A 14,314-nucleotide genomic window follows, 5' to 3' on the forward strand; every position below is an offset into this window, starting at 1 on the left:
CTACATATTAATATATCACAAGCATAGTTGATAATAATATCATTGAAAGTTAATCGCTCTTCACTCCTAACATTTGAAGAATGTCATAATCAGTCATAATAATAATGAGTGTAAGTTAACGTGTAGGTACAATAAAACTTCCAAGAGAATTGCCTATTAACAATAAACACAGCCCTTGTTACGTTGTCGGTTTTATTTCCTTAGTTTTATTACTTTAGTAGAACTTCATCAATTACGGTATAAGTAATCGGCTCTATAAACTTTTCTCGGAATATACTCAATTACCTACTATATCAAAAGGAACAAAAATAATGATTACATCAATTATATTCTCTTAAAAACACACTTATTTATTTTTGCAATAAATTTATTTAACTTCGTAAAGAAAAGTCTAGAGCTTAAGTACATACATTAAAGCAACAAAAGAGAAATACAATGGAAGATAAAATCTGAAAGAATGCAGGCACGGGAGATTTTAGCTTGTGATATTATCAAAAACTTTTTGGAATTATCGCTTTTCCCATCCATATTATTTAAGCATAAAATTATTTAACTACTAATTGTACATTTAAATACAATCACGGCTAGTTACAAACAATAATTTTAATACCAAAAGAATTATATTTTTTAGCTTGCAACAAATCAAAGACGTTAATTATAAAACAATAATGAATAAACATTTTAATCAATATTTGCTTATCTAAAAATGATTATGCTTGAATATATTAAAAATAGAAATCGCTTACGGCTAGTAAAGTCAATGTTATCATTGGCCACATTCCAGATAAATGGTAGTGAGCTGGCAATAGAATTACCAGTGTTAAAATAATAAGCTGTAATATTGTATGTACCACTGATTAAACGTTTTTATGTTATTACTTATGAGGTCTTCGACACGTATTGTAGCATTAAAAGCTTTATTTAGAATATATAAAAATGAATCGCAAAATGTGTTGGTAAGCGCATAACTCGAGAACGGCTGAACCGATTTCGATAATTCTTTTTTTATTATATTCCTTGAAGTATGAGGATGGTTTTTATGTAGAGAAAACGTAAATATGTACCACGGGCGAAGCCGGGGCGGACCGCTAGTTTAGAATAAAAGTTTTATTATACATATTTTACTTTTCAATATTCCCCATTGTATTTATTTTTGCTACAACAATGATTTGCCGTCATATTTTGACTCATAAAACGTTATTTCGTTTAACGGCAACGGCTACAAAATAAATTTACCAAGGCTTTTCGGCTCTAACTTTTCTCAATTCTAGAGATGTGTGATATCTAATATTCTCTCCCTCTCTTATTATACTAAGGCTACGAAGTAACTATTCTCTAATCTGTGACTAAGGGCTGATTTTTCAATCCTTGGTTAAAACTTATTCGTCGAATAATGTGTGGTATAAAACAACCATTTTAAAAACGTATTCTAATTGTCCGTATTTGACAGTTTACGTGACATTTTAATATTATCGTGTAATGCTTTATTGGACGGATAAGTTTTATCCAAGCATTGAAAAATCGGCCCTAAGTTATTTTCTTATCAGTGTATTTATGTTATCACTTTTTGACAGTTTGTGATCACTTTTTATATAGCTATTTACTATGTATTTACCTCCAACTTTAATTTAAATTTTTGACTCTATGTTTTTTTCCAAGAGCACGTCCAAACTTTCGATCCTACAATTGCCATAATAAAATAAATAAATAGTGCGCATCCTAGAGACGTGCACGAAACCGCAGTCACTATTAGCTCGGTGGGTTAATGGTGCAAGTCTAGGGAAAGCCTTTACCGGCTAGATAATGTGCGGTTGACAACCTGTTTGTTACCACTTACCCCTGAATGTGACGTTACGTTTGGGGGATTTTTTTTATTTATTTATGTGGAAATAAATTAGTCATGAGTGTATGACTGATACGTTAAGGGTATATGTTTTTCTTTATTCTGCTCAAGTGAAATTCAAAATTAAATCATTTGTATAAAAGAAATAATCATCATATTTGTAACTCTGTATGTGTCTGTTTAATTCAAAGGTCATTTTGGAATAGAGATTAGAGACGTGTAATTATTAAAAAAAATAACGAAATAAACTTGAAAACCGATTTGAATAGGTTTTAAATTTGTTTTTTCTTTTTATAAAAATATATTACATCTACTGGTTTTGAATTATCATTATGATTTTTTTTATTAGATCATACATTATATAAATAATCTTTCATAGACAAATATTTAAACAGGATCCTACAATTAATTGAAGTATACTCATCCTATTTGCGTGTAAGCTGGCGCCAAAGCATAATGTATAAAAATAACGCGTTTTTTACATTTTAATAATATTTCTTATTTGCATATTCATTTCTAGTTAAGATAAACACGGCTAAAAGTTGTGATATCAAGTTAAACTAGTGACTAGGAGTAGATACTCGACCTTTATTCGTTTAGACTAGATAGTCTAAACGAAATTTGAATTGAATTTTTCGTTTAGACTACATAGTATAGACGAAAAAATCAATAATGTTGTGTATTTTAAATTGTTTTTGTTTTGACACATTTCGTAATAAAAATCTTTTTAGGCTCGTCCGGATGTAGATTATTTTATTTCATTAAATCGTCATGAAATTAAATTAATCTTATAAACAATCTTTAATCTGTTCTAATTTTTTTGCACCGGTAGAAAATAAAGTTATTGTTGAGAGTCATAGGTATTTATTTGTTGTTTTCACTCGGGTGACCGTAGCAAAGCGGCTGGTGCAATCATCCAATTTTTGTGATGTAATAATAATATGGTACAATTACGGGTGAAATTTTAAACATAACGGTATCGAATCAATATCAATGGCAATAAATAACTGAACGCAGAAAGTATGGAATTGTCGATAAAAGATTTATACGATACATAAGTAAAAGTAACATGCTTACTGAATTACGGACCTCGATAAATATGTCGGATTACCTTTCTTTTATATTATTATCTCAAACAATTTATTGCGCACAATATTTTATCAGGACATCACTTATTCATCATAACGCTTAATTTGAGGTAGGTGCCTATAATCTTAATAAGTATATAATATATAAATCTCGTGTCACAATGTTTGTCCTCAATGGACTCTTAAGCCACTTAACCGATTATAATAAAATTCGCACACCATGTGCAGTTCGATCCAACTTGAGAGATAGGATAGTTTAAACATGTACCACAGGCGAAGCCGGGGCGGACCACTAGTTCTTCTTTAAAGCATGGTTTAAAATATTTATTTTGGATACTTATATTCTGTACTTAAATAAAAACATGGAATGTGTATGTGTGCATTTATCAAATAAAAACTGATAAAACATAAAAAAATATACTTATTCTAAAGCAACCTTTTTACACTTTTACATGACTTTATTAAGTAGGTAATGTTTACATACATTTGTGTTTTTTTGTTTGATAATTTTAATAATACATTCCCTCCATCACCATAAATACTAAAAATAATAAATTCCTAATCAATCCGACTCGCGCTTGTCCGTTTAATTTTATTACCTTTAAATAACGGTTGTTACAAACCATTACCTACATTATTGCTGTACTTACATTGTTATATCCTAATTAACAAGTGTGATCGTATTAACTTTTTGTACCGATCGCGATTAAATTGTATACCTACTTATCAAAATAATCGTCGCCTCTATGTTTCTATGAGGCCAATTATGGAGTCATTGATCTTGCTGTCAATAATGAGTTATAATAAATTATCGCACAAATAAAAAGCAGCGCCACGTACTAGGAAGTACCGTATACTGAAAAAAACAAGCGCTGTATTTTGTTTTATTATTTTGTTTTGTCACAATATTCATTATCTCACGAAATTTTACAATTAATAACATACGATATATTACTGATTAGGAAAAGTGAAGTGCGCTAACTTATCAAAGCGTCAAATTACCATGAAAACATGTCGATATTTATAAAAAAAGTATCTGTAAAAACTGTTTGTACGAAGCTGCGCTTGCATAATATTACAAGTGTTTTTTACAATAAACGGGTTTCAGGACCGGATTACAAGTTGAAATATAGACCCCACGATACTTTAGAAAAGGATTTATTTCTTGTCTGTTAAAGGTTAACCTTTATGATAAATTTAGAACAGAGAGACATAGAAAGAATGTTTACAAAAAATAGTGGAAGTAGATTTGGAATAATTTATTTAGTTTCGAGGCTCTACCTTTAAAAAAAATATTTTTAACATAGTAATAATACGTAAGTGTATGAACATAATATTATTAATTTGTTATTTAAAACGCTTAACAAATAATTAAAAATATATTTATTTCCTGTCAAAATAGTAGATTGCAAAATTAGAGCACTATTAGAGCATTTTGTTTATCTAAAGCAAGGAGAATATTATGAATGCAAGAATTATACTTTGTTATTATTGTGGATACGTTCAACTTCTTTTTACAATTATTGCTTTCCAAGAATAACGTGTCATAAATAAAGGAAAACACATACAGTGATTGGTTTTTATTCCTTGTTAATCGATTCATGAATTATTTAAATTTGTTTTATCAGCGTACAATAAATTATAGCTGCAGGAAATAGAAAATACACAGGTAGCCGCGCTCAAGAAAATAAAGCATTAGATACCATCGAGCATAAAATTTTCCTTTCTGTTTATTAAATAAAATAAACTACGTTGCAAAACGTTTTACTTTTTGTTTTAAAAAGTATTGATTTATAATATTTCTTCGACTTTATCATCGTAAACTTTCGCTCTCCATGCTTTGTTTGACGCAAATTGCGGTTATTATATTGCAATTGAATGTCATCTGCGTCCCATAGACAATAATATTCTAGACGTGGACGTTCTTAACGTCATATAAAATTAACGTTATATTCAAAGGAGGTTTTACTCTTTTTATATATTTTTTTATTTTGGCACAGCGTGTCTCTGGCCATGTATAAATTCGAATAGTTGTGGAATGTGATATTAAAAATAAAATGTTGGAATTATATATTAGACTGGGGTAGAAGCCTTTAAAAATAATGAAAAGATAAAAAAAATCGCAGTCGGATGAAACCCATTAGAAAAGGAGGGGAATATGATAAAAATGTAAGGAAAAATAAATTACGGTCAATCCGAGTTCGGGAAGTGGGAGGGGGGAGCTTTTAAGAGAAAAAAATGGTCTCTCTCGATTTCCGACAAAACTACAAGTCCTACGGAAAAAAGTTCAATGGCAAAGTTGTAGGTAATAAAAGGATCTACAACTTTTGTATTCACAATTTTTTCACATAACCTCAAAATTTAGGTGAAAAATTCAAAAAACCAAGTTTTTGGTTTTTTATTTTTATCTACTTCAAAATTTATTGTTTTTCTACGAAATTTGGTGAAAACTTACTTTATTATGTCCCAAATACACTGTAATTTATTTGATTGAAAATATTTATTTTTTCGCCTTATTTTGAATTAATACCAAAAAAACAACCTAATTTTCAATCGAAAAGTCACCCGTCAAAATATCAGCTTTTTTCAAAAACTTGGGGTGCCTTTTATTCATTGAAATCTCTACTTTCATATGGTGTAAAAAAAATAAACACCACCATAGTAAATGTTCTCAGGAAATGCATACAAACAGTGTGATAATGAGCTTTTACTAAATCAGGCACACTTCTCGAACTCTATATCTTCTCTTGTATCGGCTTTTCGGTAATATTTCAAAAGAAAAATAATTATCTGTTCTAAGTTTAATATTTTACAGCATATTCAAAAGCAAAATGATGTCGATATAAACATTTCAGGTAGTTCGAGAAGTGTGCCTGATTTAGTAAAAGCTAATTTTCACACTGTTTGTATGCATTTCCTGAGAACATTTACTATGGTGGTGTTTATTTTTTTTACACCATATGAAAGTAGAGATTTCAATGAATAAAAGGCACCCCAAGTTTTTGAAAAAAGCTAATATTTTGACGGGTGACTTTTCGATTGAAAATTAGGTTGCTTTTTTGGTATTAATTCAAAATAAGGCGAAAAAATAAATATTTTCAATCAAATAAATTACAGTGTATTTGGGACATCATAAAGTAAGTTTTCACCAAATTTCGTAGAAAAACAATAAATTTTGAAGTAGATAAAAATAAAAAACCAAAAACTTGGTTTTTTGAATTTTTCACCTAAATTTTGAGGTTATGTGAAAAAATTGTGAATACAAAAGTTGTAGATCCTTTTATTACCTACAACTTTGCCATTGAACTTTTTTCCGTAGGACTTGTAGTTTTGTCGGAAATCGAGAGAAACCATTTTTTTCTCTTAAAAGCTCCCCCCTCCCTCTTCCCGAACTCGGATTGACCGTAATTTATTTTTCCTTTAATTTTCATCATATTCCCCTCCTTTTCTAATGGGTTTCATCCGACTGCGATTTTTTTTTGTTTCAAAAATTATCTACTCTAGTCTATATCGTGTATGTACGTGGAAAAATAATATGTTAAAATATTTTTTGTTTAGTTAAGATAAAATATTATTGAAATTAAAATTAAAATTATAATGTGTACCTGGGTGGCTACAGACGTGACGTTTGCCCAGACCAATTTTGGCAGTATGCGTATTACCATGTAAGTTGATTTATTAACAAAAAATAATTGAACAAATTCGTAAGTGTATCCTTAAAGATATAATTGAGTTCAATAAACGTATATAAAATGCTCATTATCACATTTATGAAATAGATCTGTTATTTTGATCGTTGATTCAGGTTATTCACATCTTGTTTTAAACTTTTTATCCTAGTTTTTTGCTGTAAAGGAACTCGAATAATTAATATGAAACGTTGAGAAATAAAATTAATCGATAATTTGAACAGGAATACAACTTAAAAATATATATAATTAAACAAGTAACATATCCAGCAGTCTTTAATCGCTTGTAAATACGTGGCAAAGATTAGTTAGCTAGCTATTATTATTATTCTGTGGCCTAATGGAATGAAAATGGAATATAATAAAAAAAAATATTTTAAATTTAATTATAAAAGTTTTAGAGAATTTGTATTCAAGTTCTCCGTAAAATAATATAAAATAGAAAACATTTTATAAGTGACTAGTGGTCCACCCCGGCTTCGCCCGTGGTACATATTTTGCAATAGCCGTAGTAGCCTATGTCCTTTCTCGGGTATCAAAATATCTCCATACCAAATTTCATGCATATTGGTTCAGTAGTTTAGGCGTGATTGCGTAACAGACAGACAGACAGAGTTACTTTCGCATTCGCACCGTAATAATCGTAACACTTTTAATGAAATGTAGATATATTTATTTTCTTGTGTGATTTATGAAAGTCTGAGATCGACATTAGACTATGAGCGTGCAAAAATTAAATTAACATTTGTAAGTTTGAATCTGAGACGGAGTAAATTGCGTGGAAAACGACGTGGCTTAAAACCTTTTTTTGGGTCTGTGTCCTGGGAAGATTGACTCCATTTATTTTTAATAAAAAAATGTTGAATTGGCTTTACTAGCAGACACTAATTAAAACTGTAATTACTCTGATTTACGACTTTTACGTTTAGAAATAAAAGCTATAGGTACGAAGTTTTTTTGTCGATTCTGTAGAGGACTTTTTTATTAGGTACCTAGTTACATGAAGATTAAATGTTTCATAAAAAAACTACGAATATGAAATGAAAAATAGTTACATTATTTCGTTAAGGAGAGGTAAATATTATAATCAGTACCTAGATATTGTTATTTTCAAATAAATGAGATTGTATCCTTGCTTCTGAGCATACCTAGTTCCCTTTAGTTATTTCTAGCAAAAATATGTAAATATACCAAACGTCTTTCGATTAATGGTTCTGATCGTAAAATTCACCAATTAAACAAGATGAGGTTGTACTCTCTGATCTCCAGACATAAATGGAAGCGCCAATTAAGATAATCCTTAGTTTATGCGTCACATTCTTAAAAGTTTCATTATTTTTCTTTTCATTTTTACGTTAAAGTTATACAGTTTAGTTAGCTGTGATTGCTTTTAACGTAGCTATTCTACTAATTTTGTCTGTTATTTAAATCAAATTTATAGTTTCACAGTCTTTGAGCTTTTTCTAGCTTATAACTGAATTCAAAAGTGATTTTAAGTGCTTTTGCAAGTCTGGTTCAATTTGTCAATTTGTAGGTACCTAGTGAAATTTCGAGATTTTCATTTAACATAAAATAGTTAGTTATGTAAGTAAGTAAAGTCTTGCAACTAATAGTCAACCCTGTATAGCTTATAAAAATACGTTCATGCTTCGTTTATAACCTCATTTCCGATAAAAAGCTAGTTGATAAGGAAACTAAGACATCGGAATATAGCATAATAACAGAGCTGTAAACGGTTTTATATAGAAACAACCAATAATTGCAGAATGATGTACGCCTTCCGCCCCCTTCATAGCATGTGAATATGTCGACTTTATTAATCTTGGAAATTGTGCCCACGGCTCTGTTTTAGATAATATTGCTGACGAATGAATAGGTAATAGGTATTACGATTAGGTTGCTATAATGGTACATAGTATAACAACGCTATGTAATAAAACAACAAGGTAGCGTTCGAATAGTTTAAAATTCAAGATTCAAACAATAACAATTTTCAACATATTACCTACCAATAATCAACTGAATATTTTTTCATAATATTATAAACGGTTCCTACGTTTGTTGTTATTTTTATAATTATTTTGCTAATAGGAATTTAGAATGCCGAGTTAGGTCAATCATCCAGGCGAGACCGGTACAAGCGGCTAGTTTGATTTATTGAAATAAATGCACAGAAAAACAGATCACTAAAATATAACCACACACTTAAATAATATACTATATAGTTATCAATAGAAACAATTTCTATAAGGAAATGAAAATGTTGAAATCGTAATTTCATAAGCTCAAAGCACGCAGGTGTCAAGGCCTAATGACCCGCACTCGTTTCATCTTTCTTTCTATTACAACTTAATGTGAAGTTAATGATGACGAATCTATTTGTTTTTTCTCGGGTGAAAAGATAATGATTTCGTCATTCTATTTTATTCTTAGATTATTGAATATTTTTACTTACGTACTGCCACTGGTATTGTAAACGCGTACTGAAACATGTTTATAGAAAATTAAGGTCTTTTGATAAGCCGCAAGCGTGCTAAATTCCACCAATAATGTGTGAGGATATTATTGTGCAACACTATATTATAGTATAGCCGATACTATTGGTTGTTTACAAACATATTCCTCGCTACGTATCCTCGCTCATTATTGGAGAAAAAACACCCTAACTGGATGAAAATTTCATGCGAAAATAATTCAAACATCTTTTAAAATATTCAGATATCATATTAATATCATCCAATTAATAATTATGAACAGGACTTGATGTTTAGTATAATTATTATAGTAAAACAGCAAAAATAAAAACGTTAGAAACGTCTAAAATATTATGATATCATATAAAACTAGATTGCAATTAAGCCCTTTGAGGTATCCGAATAGGAAATGTTCATTATCGGATATCGCAATTAAGTGTATTTAATCTGGTTTTCTTGAGATATAAATTTGATAAGCAAGTTGTCCTATCGTATTCCTCATTAATGCTTAAACATTTTTAATACGACTAATAGGCGTCAGAAATGTCATATTCATTGATGTTATTATTAATACAAGCTTATTAGCTTTAAGTTTTTTGTTTTATTTACCATAAACGATCCTGTCAAAGCATGAGTACTTTCTGTAATCAATTATTTTATTATTATTATCCCACCCCAACCCGCGCGTAACCAAGACGAACGGCAATTGTTTTCAATATAGAAATAAGCACTATTTCTTTTTAATTTTAATCACTAATCAATATTGCTCGTTAGCAGTTTTCAGAAAATATCTATAAAAATGATGATGCCTTTTTATCCATAAATAGAGCACGCCCAATAAATAATGAAATAATTACAAGCTTATTTATCTGCATCCTTTTAATAACTAGATAAAGTCATTTTAATCGTATTACTAACGATTGACGTTCATATTACAAGCCTTCATATTCTCTATATCAATAATTATCAACACTTCAATTTTTCAAACACCCATTACGCTACCTATTACAAGTTAAGATAAGGAAGATTGATACTATAACCACAGAGTTACATTATTAACACCCTGTCAGTGAAGGAACGACGGACAAACATTACATATTGAATTCAATTTACACGTCATTATTCTTGTCTCGTGGTATTGAGTATTTATTTGCATATTTTTGCATAGTTAGTACTGAGGTGGCGATATATCAATTTGAGTGACACACGACAGATATTCAAGTAAATTAACGCCTTTACACAATACCGATTTAGATGGAAATTGCATTTTTAAAACATAAGTGCTGGCCTTAATGCTCTATCTCATAACGTCCTATCAAAGCATATCTATAAAAAGAGTTTTGCATGCCTTTCTTTTTTGCGTCGTATATTATTAAAGTATTGAATGCTTCGAACGCAGACAGAACAATAATAATGACATCCTTAGGACTTAGGAGTTTAGAATTCCGCCCATGATACGCCTAATTGTAGAACCATTTGAGGACTTTAAATAATTACTTCAATTACAGTCAAGACTGGTTTCAGCATTCCATTTTGCCTAACAGTGGTCACCTAGAGATTTATGGTGTTGATACCTTTCCTCCCACAGGCTGTCTGACAATTTATCTTACTCTGCGTTGGACATTAGCAGATGGTTATTTGTGTGGTCGGTGAACTATCAGCAATTACCGGCAAATCGGTTTAGCTTACAAAAGGAGTTATGAAACAGTATATCAAATATTCCTTCCTACTGCATATGGTCAAAGATTACTGTATGCATAATATTTTCTGGTATTCCGCTGTTATCATTCGTTATACCATAAACCATTAGCGCACTAAAATTTGTAAATAGTTTCATGTGCTTGGAGACACATCAAAAGATAGATTAAAAATAAATTACCTAGTCATTAAATTATTAAATAATAGATATAATATTAGGCTGTCTTTTTGTCTTTTCAGATACAACCATGGGCTGTTCGAGGCTACTAATCAAGTTGGTGTTCCTGGGCTTAGTACTTCACACACAAAGTGCGCCGTCAAGACGATCACGAGATGCAACTCTTCCAGAAGAAACAAGTACCAGCCGACACAGTAAATTGCAAGAGAAATTTAAAGAAACTACAACAACTGAAGCACCTACACCCAATAACAGACGCAACAAGGCATTAAACTTATTTGGCTACTTTCCTTCTTACTTGTCATCGGGCTTAGATTACAACGAAGATGATGATGATGACGTCACTTTTTCTGTAAATGATGACAATTTCGACGATGATGATTTATCACGTACCATTCCTTCAAGACGTCGACAACAGAATAAGAAGAAAAACGGAAATGGAGAATCTTTTCCCAATGATAACATCAACTCTCTCCAATATGACAACTCTCCCATCTTCTATATCAGGTTGCCCCCAACTCCTTACATGTTTGTACCAGGATTAGGTTATGTATCGCAGCCTCCTAGTATTGGCCCACCGATGCCTCCGATGATGCCACAGAATATTCCATCCCAAGTGTCTGATCCTTTCATTAATTTGCCTTTAGACTTCGTATCGAATGGAAAGCCCACAGGAGTATATCAATGGAGTGGCGCTCCTGCTTTCCCACAGATGCCTATGGACCCCTATGGATTCGGCGGACCTCAACAACTAATGCCTTCTGGATCTCGCCCCAGCTACAATGCCCCATCGTATTCAAAACCGAAACCAAAACCAGCTCCAAACAATTCTAAGATCACAAACTTAAAGGGTCCGTACGTATTTAACGGGAAGCCTGGCGACAGCGTTTACGTGCTACGAGACACTTACAACTCTATTTATTCGGATGCTCTTCAGAATTTCTATCCTTAAGCTTTTGTTTATTGGTACATGAAATTAAATGGCTCGTATCGAGCTCACATTACTTTGGAGTCTGATGAGTTATTAATGTGTAATAGCGACATAACATTAAATAGTCGTAAGAAGGTTGTAAACGGACAAGGGCCATTCCTTGTTCACGAATTTAAAAAGACAATTGCTTAGTTGTATTTGGACTAAATGATTGATATTTATCTATAGGTTCGAACGAAAATTTGAACATAATTTTTGCATAACGCTAATTATGTTTAAGTAACCTAGGTTGAGAAGAAATACGCCTGTTTGTATAGTACTACAATATGAAGGTACTATAAATTGTTATAGTCATCTAGTAACATTTATTATGTGTATAATTTATTATAAAAGTTCTTAGAACACATTCTCTGTCATCATATTTATTAAATAAGTATTTAGATGTAGTAATTCTAGATGTTTTTTCTTCTTTATATAGGTTATCGATATCGATGTAATCAACACTACCTATAGGAGATTATTAATTTAGTAACTGTCGTAATTTTGAGTTAGAGTAAGGAATACATAGTTTTTTTAGTATTAGATAGTACAGTTGAACCTCGATAACTTAAACCTCGATAACATAAAAACCTCTGTAACTTCACAAAATAATGTGTTCCCTTCCCATCAGAGCCCAAAACCTCTTTAACTTAAAATACGCAACCTCTATAACTTAAATAAATAATCTCTGTATTGGCCCTCAATAACTTAAAAAAATGTTTCCACAACCTCTATTACATAAAATTTTTTGTCAATGAGTCATTTTGAAAGAGTGTCAAAACAAGAGGTTTCGGTATTTATTGCTTGCACGTGATTACTATGTATTGTTAACGTAAACAATACATTACCTATTGTTTGCTTTATCGAAATTCTTCAAAGCTTTGCGGCGGTTAGCTTTATGACAATGACTTACTTGCATCATAAGTTTTTGATCGTTGTCCTGGAAACATCACTTTACTTACTGTGTGATAAAACTGGCTTAAAATTAGTCCAAAAAGAAAACTAACAACCCTCACCTACGCTGATAAAATAAAAGCTATAGAAGAAGTGAAAAATGGATAGACCCTTGATAACTTAAAACCTCTATAACTTAAAATATTTTGTGTTTCCCTTGGACTTTAACTTATCGAGGTTCTACTGTATTTATAATTTATTTTACTAAATTTACTTCTTGTAATAATAAACGATCTAATTTATTTTTATAATATAAGACGTAGGTACAAAACTATGCTCAAAATAAATGCGTGCTAAATCCGTCCCTTATTATACAACTAAGAATAATGCATTTTGCTAATAATTTATTTAATTTAAGACTAAGTATCTACCCTACGTTAAGGTTCACATTATTTACCTATTTATGTGATAGATAACAATTAACATCTACTAACTAAGGCTCTCGTTTGTAATATTCATAATATGAAATGAAAATAAATCCGAAAATAAGTACGATCAGATAAAAATGACACAAACTTTTGTACTTAAGTAGACAAAATTTCGGCAAAATTTTTAATTATAGCGTACCTAAGTATATTGACTGAAAAAATGTATTTCGATTCAATTTTTGTGTATTTACCTTAAATAATTGTATTAAAATGATATCTTCTTAATAAAAACGATATGAAAACATGCTTTCACTTATTTTCCTCATTCCTCAATCTAATAAAAATAGTGTTGTTGTGGTAAGTAATTCACTAATTCCAATTTTGTAGTAAATTATCTACACTCTAGTGACTCTACATAGATAGCCTATATTAATCTACATTCTACATGCACATAATTGTATAATTAAACCTACTTTAACGTTGATAAAAATCGCATTAATTATTCGGATTTATTATTAATTACTTTTATAGCATTCAAATGCTTTCTATTTGAGAAATTAGTGAAGAATAGAAAAAATACAGGCAAAGCGAAAGACGCGGATTTAAATCCCGTTTCAAAATCCATTTTTTTCTATTCTTTAACCCTTAATAAGCCATGGGGATATTATTTTCCCACCTCGGCATTGCCCACAAATTAATTATTATTTTTTGTATTTTTAAAGATACGGTAAAATTTAAGGAACGCACCTTATGATAGATAGTTCTTTTAATTTTTTTCTAGCAACACATCTTTCTAAACGTCAACTGTCAATGTTAGTAAAATAACCTACGAAAGCTGTTACTTTGGGTTATTTTTTCTCATTCAAAAATGGTGGGAAATTAATACCCTGTTATAGCCGTGCATGAAATCTTCAAGTGGGAATATATTTATCCCGTAAGGATACAAAGTAGTTATAAAAAGTAAAAAGTTAAGTAAAGTAAAAAGTAATTAAAAAATTCATACATATTCAATAAATAATAAATTTAATGATGCATTTTTATTTTTTGTCCCT

At 30.4% G+C, this 14,314-nt stretch overlaps 1 protein-coding gene across 3 annotated transcripts in view; it reads left to right on the plus strand.

Annotated features, from left to right (window-relative positions):
- Nucleotides 1–13,566, plus strand: part of LOC149486699 (uncharacterized) — a 60,124-nt gene extending 46,558 nt beyond the window's left edge. For all 3 annotated transcript variants that reach the window (XM_089698415.1, XM_089698416.1, XM_089698417.1), the window contains one exon: nucleotides 11,033–13,566. In XM_089698415.1, the coding sequence (XP_089554541.1) occupies nucleotides 11,041–11,922 (882 nt within the window). In that variant the 5' untranslated portion in view covers nucleotides 11,033–11,040 and the 3' untranslated portion in view covers nucleotides 11,923–13,566. The remainder of the gene's footprint in view (nucleotides 1–11,032) is intronic.
- The last annotated feature ends 748 nt before the right edge of the window (nucleotides 13,567–14,314 follow it).

The sequence above is a fragment of the Colias philodice genome, chromosome 8 (assembly GCF_061535455.1).
Source record: "Colias philodice isolate Cphi_HAF_F1 chromosome 8, ilColPhil1 Martin Lab GWU primary, whole genome shotgun sequence".
NCBI lineage: Eukaryota > Metazoa > Arthropoda > Insecta > Lepidoptera > Pieridae > Colias > Colias philodice.